The sequence below is a fragment of the Orycteropus afer genome, unplaced genomic scaffold (genome assembly GCF_000298275.1).
Source record: "Orycteropus afer afer isolate SDZICR_OR568_19922 unplaced genomic scaffold, OryAfe1.0 scaffold00267, whole genome shotgun sequence".
In the NCBI taxonomy this organism is placed as follows: domain Eukaryota; kingdom Metazoa; phylum Chordata; class Mammalia; order Tubulidentata; family Orycteropodidae; genus Orycteropus; species Orycteropus afer.
In genome coordinates, this window is record NW_006921854.1 from 3997049 (window position 1) to 4003910 (window position 6862).

At 48.2% G+C, this 6862-nt stretch overlaps 1 protein-coding gene across 1 annotated transcript in view; it reads left to right on the forward strand.

Moving 5' to 3' along the window:
• Positions 1-1188, forward strand: part of ALG2 (ALG2 alpha-1,3/1,6-mannosyltransferase) — a 2729-nt gene extending 1541 nt beyond the window's left edge. The window contains exon 2 of the mRNA XM_007950332.1: positions 286-1188. Within this exon, the coding sequence (XP_007948523.1) occupies positions 286-1188 (903 nt within the window). The remainder of the gene's footprint in view (positions 1-285) is intronic.
• The last annotated feature ends 5674 nt before the right edge of the window (positions 1189-6862 follow it).

Genomic DNA, 6862 nt, shown 5'->3' on the forward strand with positions numbered 1-6862 from the left:
GTTGTTGGGTCAAAGACTGTGTTCATTTTAAACGTCAAAAGCTCTTGCCAGATACGCCTTCCAAAGGGGTTCTGTTATTTCACTCCCACAATGTATGTTTAGCACTCACCCAGCGATGGCTACCAGCCTCCTGTGCACTGTGCATTGCACTGGGTAAGAGTCTGGAGGACACTAAGGGCCTCGGACATAACCCTGAGGAACCTGAGCCTTGCAGCCAGTGTGGGTGTCTGTGCTTTTGTGGGGTTGACCTGTCACCTCATTGCTGTCGATTTCTGCTTTGGTTAGGTGTCTGCCTGCATCCCGGTGCTCAGGCTGGCCAGGCGGCGTAAGAAGATCCTGTTTTACTGTCACTTCCCAGATCTGCTGCTCACCAAGAGAGATTCTTTCCTTAAACAGCTGTACCGGGCTCCGATTGACTGGGTAGAGGAATACACCACAGGCATGGCCGACTGCATTATGGTCAACAGCCGGTTCACAGCTAATGTTTTTAAGGACACGTTCAAGACTTTGTCTCACATAGACCCCGACGTCCTCTACCCGTCTCTGAATTTCACCAGCTTTGACTCAGCTGCTCTGGAAGACCTTGATGACCTAGTCCCCAAAGGAAAAAAGTTCCTGTTCCTTTCCATCAACAGATACGAAAGGAAAAAAAATCTGACTTTGGCGCTGGAAGCCCTGGTAGAGCTGCGTGGAAGATTGACATCCCAAGCCTGGGCCGGGGTCCATCTGATCGTGGCAGGTGGCTATGATGAGCGAGTCCAGGAGAACGTGGAACACTATCAGGAGCTGAAGGATGTGGTCCAGCAGTCTGACCTTGGCCAGCACGTGACCTTCCTGCGGTCTTTCTCAGATAAGCAGAAAACCTCGCTCCTCCATGGCTGCACGTGTGTGCTTTACACACCAAGCAACGAGCACTTTGGCATCGTCCCTCTGGAGGCCATGTACATGCAGTGCCCAGTCATTGCTGTCAATTCAGGTGGGCCCCTGGAATCCATCCTGCACGGCGTCACGGGGTTTCTGTGTGAGCCTGACCCGGTGTGCTTCTCAGAAGCCATGGAAAAGTTCATCCACAAGCCCAGCTTGAAAGCCACGATGGGACTGGCTGGGAGAGCCAGGGTGAAGGAGAAGTTTTCCTCTGAAACGTTCACAGAACGGCTTTACCAGTATGTCACCAAAGCACCTGCGTGATCAGATTCTTTTTAAGCTCTTTATGCTACATTCATTGATTATAGACCTGAGATCAAAAATAAACCTAGAATCAGTTGAAGAGATGGAAAAAAAAAACTTGAGTAACCTTGTAATCATTCCTACTCTGACCAGTGTTAAGACACAAGTGGACAGTGGCATGCTGGCAGGGTACATTTCCTCTGCATCACTGTCAACCTGCCTGTAAATTTTGAATCATACTGTGCCTTAATTGGTTTTGGTAGTTGTGTGTCATTATCAAAGTTGATTAATTTGACATCAGCGTAATGAGGACAGGGTTACTGTAGCTCCCAGAAATCTCCTCTACTGGGATTTTTTTTTTTTTAACTTATTGTAGCTTGGGTGAAAGATTACAGAGCATATTAATTTCCCATTCAGCAATTTATACACATTGTGTGTGTGTGTGTGTGTGTGTGTATGAGAGAGAGAGACACTGCTTGCAAGCTCCTCAATGTAACAGCACTCTTCCCACTTCCTCCCCAGGCTCCTTGTCTCCGTTTGTCCTTCTTTCTTGTACCTTCCTGCCTCCTGAGCTTTGTTTTTGAGCAAATGCTGCCCTTTTGATCTCATTTAGTTGATTGTACTGAGTACATTCCTCCCTGGTGTTACTCACTTTATAGGCCTGTCATTTGTTTGGCTGAAAAGTATTCTCCAGGGTGGGCCCAGTGCCATGCATGAGAAGTGTCTTAAAGGCCACAGTCTGGGGAGTTCTCCCAGTCTCTTTAAGACCAGTGAATCTGGTCTGATTGATTAATTGATTGATTGTGATTTGGGTGAGAGTTTACAGAGCAAATTCACCTTCCATATAGCAGCTCACATATACTTTGTCTCATGACATTGACCACAATTTACCACAATGCAACAGCTCCCCTCCCACTTCTTCACCATAGTTACTTCTTCCCTGTGTCCTTTCCTCTGTGCACTCCTGCCCCCTGAGCTATGTCCCTGTGCATACACAGCCCTTCTGTTCTCACATGATTGATCTTTCCAAGCAGTGTATCTACGTAGTGTAAATGTTCACCTTATATGCCTGTCTTTTGTTTGGCTGGAAGCCACAGGAGTGGGTTCATTTCCAGACGCGAAGGGCAGCTAGAGGCCATAATCTGAGTGGTTCCATCAGGCTATATCAGACCAGCAAACCTGGTCCTTTTTTTTTTTTTTTCCAAATGATTTTGAGTTCTGTTCCACTTTGTTCTCCCACTCTATCCAGGATCTCCTACAGAGATCCCCCTGAGTGGTTGACTGGTAGCTGGGCACCATCTAGTTCTTCTGGTCTCATAGTCTATAGGCTGAGGATCATCACATGGTGCACCAGTCGCTTGGACTGATTGTTTCCATGAATCTTTGGTTTTCTTACTTCTTCTTTGCTCTGGACAAGGAGAGACCCATCGTTGCATCTAGATGGCTGCTTGCAAGCTTTTAAGATCCCAGTCACTACTCACCAAAGTAGGAGGTAGAACAGTGTTTTGTGTAGTGTGTTATGCCAGTTGAACTTGATGTCCCCTGCAACTATGGTCCCGAGCCCACAAGTTCAACTACTCACTCCTCTGGGTAGCTGGCTGTAACCAAGAAGTGACTACAAACTTGTCCCTTGTCAGCTCTGCTATACAAAATCTGGTCTTTTTTATGATTTTACATTTTGTTCCTCAGTTTTTTCTTTTCCCTCTCTGTCTAGGCTCTGATCAGAGTGGTCAGCAGTGGTAGCCGGGCAGCACCGTCTAAATTCTTCTGGTCTCACGGTTGTAGAGGCTGTGGTTCATGTGGTCCGTTAATCCTTTGCGCTAATAGTTTCCTTGTGTTTTTGATTTTCTTCCTTCTCTGCTGCAGACAAGGAGAGACCCGTAGTTGCATCTCAGATGGCCACTCTCAAGCTTTTAAGACCCCAGTTGCTACTCACCATAGTAGGATATAGAGCAGTCTTTGTGGACTGTGTATGTAGTTGACCTAGATGTGTTGGGAAATTTTTGTCAGTCGTGCTTTTGGCTGGATCCATAGCAAGAGTGTTCTGTATTTATTTTCAAGGTGATGTATTTTTGCACGATAAGATGACAATAAAAGGTGTGTATCTTACATAGCAGGAGACAATAAAATTTTAGATTTTGGCCTACATGATCGGTTTTGGTATTTTTAGGAATGTGGATGTGACGGCCAAGCCTGAAATCGGCACATGAGCGCAAACATTGGAATGAAGAGGGAGCGCTGGCAAGCGTGCCGTGCATCTTGTTCAGGGCTTACTGCTTACTGTCATCTGAGTCATGAGCTTTGTTAATATTTGTGTCTTACTAAGTTCCCTGCTGAGTGCAGCACACAAATGCTTTTTGTCCTTCAAGGCCTAGCTCATCGGCCACTGCTGTGAGCTGTCCCTGACCCTCTGCCTAGCTCCCGACCTGGGAGATATCTTCCCTTCATCTCATCCAGCCTCTTCATGGCACTGCCGAGTCTTAGGGTTCATTGTTTACCTGTTGGTCTCAGCCGGCAGCCCAGGCTCCTTGTTGGCAGACACTGCCCTACTCAAGTATCTCCCTAGCAACTAGCCTGACACATGGTGAGTGGAAAATGAATGTTTGTTGGAAAACAATAGTAAACGTACAGTAGTTTTCAACATGCCGTTGAAGCTAACCTCGTATTTTAAAAGCTAGCCAAGACCCTTTGCTCCGTGTGAATTCGGAGCACAGACGGGAGCTCCTGACGGGCAAGTGGTTTATCTCCACTTGTGCTCAGAGGGTTCATCATATTGTCCTGTCCTCATAGGGTTGTTATGAGGATGGGCACTAACGTGGAGCACATTAATCAGTACCTAACATATACCATGGGAGCTCTGATAGCGTAGTGCCTAAGGCACTTCACTGCTAACCAGAAGCTGGCAGTTCAAATCCTCCAGCCACTCTGTGGAAGGAAGATGGGACAATCTACTTACGTAGTGATACTGCCTTGGAAACCCAAGGAGGGGTTGCTATCAGTCGGGTCCGACTCGACGGCACATAACAACGTATACCACGATTGTCCAGTCCCATTGTGTGTGGGTCACCAGGAGTCAGGCTGCTTGCTGGCAGCCAACAACAGTGGACTGTGGAGTCTGGAGGTGCAGAAGGTCAGCATGCTTAGCTGGAAATCTGGAGGGTGGAGGCTCGTCATGCAGGGGTGCCTCGGAAGATAGGCCTGGTGATCTGCTTCAGAACAGTCAGCCCAGAAGAGCACGGAGCACGGTTCTGTGCTGCACGTGGGGTCGTGAGTCAGAATGGACAGCAACAGGTTATCTTTTTTAAGCTGTTTGTTAAACAATCACCCTTTTCCATGTGGGTCTATGCTCTCCTACCATGCCGTTCTTTGAGGTTTGTCCTTTTCAGTGGCTAACATTTCAGATTGTAATTTACGCTGTTAGACTGAATCATGGGAGGATTGTAATGAAATGACTGTGCCAAAAAAGTAGTCCCATAAAATGACTGTCACATCGACTTCTGTGGGTGAAAAGTATCATTGAGTTCCATTCTCTTAGGCCTTGTGGCAGCATTATCAACCAGTAAAGGACGTCATCCCCGTCTTGTGGCTTGTGCACGTTTCTCTGGGACTACAGTCTTTTCCAGAATGGCCTGGTGGCTCTAACTCTGGATTCAGGACAGACAGCTCAGGTGATATCCACCCACTCCAAGCACTGAAACTGTTTATTTGACCATTTTTGTGACCCTTCTGAAATAGGCTGCACTTGTTCATGGGCTGTATATTTAACCCATCATGGTCCTGAGCCCTAGGTGACAGGTGACGACAAGACTTTATAGGCTCTGGGGGCTGCTGAGCCCTGCTTGCCATGAGCTTCAGCAGTAATGCCCAGCTGCTGGGCCTAGAATGGGCTTTTGTTCATTTTGTTCACAGCTCTGAAACTAGGCTGAAGTTAGGGGACTTAGGAACATGGGGCATCGAGATGAATTGTCCAGGACTTTATTAATAGTAATTTTTCCAGCATGTATCCTGTGCCAAGCATTATGAGATAACATGGTAGACAACTCATTCAATCGTGAGAAGAGTTCAGTGAAGTATAGATAAAGTTGCCTTTTGATAAATAAGACTAGTGAAGCAGCTTGGATGCGACACAGCCTTGAGGGAGGGGTGGGCAGGGTCTCAAGTCTGATGAGAGTCAGGGCCCTTATCCATTGTTCCCACTAACAATGCCTTTGCCCTCACTGAGCTCCCCCGGTGTGTCTTCAGTGAGCCCTTTGGGGCACTGCAGTGGTACCAGCGCGACAGGGGCCAGGTTCTGGAAAGGCCAGGTTCTGGAAAGGCTTTGCGCTTGTCTCCTTTTCATCTTCAGGGCAGTCTTGTGAGGTGGGTTGATTATGCCCACTTCACACAGGAAGCAAGAACCTCACAGAGGCGAACTTGCCCAGGGCACACAGTCAGAAAGTGACTGAATCAGGAGTCAGGCCATGGTGGCCTGATCTGTCCAGCACCCCTAGGCCTTACCGAAGTTCTCAGCCTGCTCCTCTTGGGTGAGCGTAAATACCACATGTCCTTCCACACTTGATGAAATTCAGGGTAAGTGGGTGCTCTTCGGTCACCTCATTGTCCCCTTTGACCCTAAGAATGATGCTGATGTCCCCTCCACCTCCCCGTCCCCCTGTGAGGATTGCTGTGCTGAGGCCTGTCCGCATTACAGCTGAGAGCCAAGACATAGTGGAGCTCGGTGTGTTGCAAGTCTGCCTCTTCTTCTTTCCAGGCTTGTTTACTTGCAAGAAGAAATTTAAGTTAGTTTAACTCAAGACAGAAGAGTTGAATGTTTCAGGGAATCCAGGCCAGAAAGTACAGTCAGGTCTAAGGACGCGGGGACTGGGAATGAAAGCTTGTCCTTGCCCTTAGGCCACCCGCCTGCCTGCCGGCTTGCTCTCTCCGTCTCCATCGTCTCCATCTCACTGGCTCGCTCGGGTTCTCCCTCTCCTCCTCCCTCCCTCCCTCCCTCCTGCTGTTCTCCTGGGTCTTTGCTTGCTCACCCAGGCACCTGGTCCCCTGGGACTGTTGTAACCTCTGACCTTCCAGGGATGCAGAGATCTCCACCAATGAGCTCAGCTGCATACACACAACGCTGTGCGTGGATGTAGATGCTGAGCTTGAGGCTCAGATGGAACCAAGAGTTGAAATGACCCCCAGAACACTGATTTCAATAGATGATGTCATTGTCTTTCACGGTACACTAGTTTCCTCCTTGTGACAGGAAACATGGCCACTAATAACAACCCACACCTTCATCTTACCAGTTTCCATCACAGAGAGGAGCTGATGCCCTTTCTCAGAATTTGAAAAGGCGTCAGTGAGGGCTGTGATGGACCCCTCTTGGATCAGGTGCCTTCTGTTGACCTAATGAAGCAAGACCAGAGGGTGTTATGGTTTTCCAGGTTCAGGTCAGCTGCCTAACCCTGAACCCATCCCTGGTGACCAAGATCCAGGAATCCTAGCTGGGAGGAAGGAGGAGGCAGCATCCAAGAGAAGGTGAGTTGGACAGATAAAGCAGGTTCTCTCCAGTTCTGCAAAACGGAGGAACCTTAAACACGTGGACCTGAGGAGCTCTAGCCAACAAGCCCTGTTTCCTACTTACCTGTGCCCACTCCTTCCACTTCCACAAGAAATTTTATTAATATGTGTTTAACACTTACCTTGTGCAAGGCTC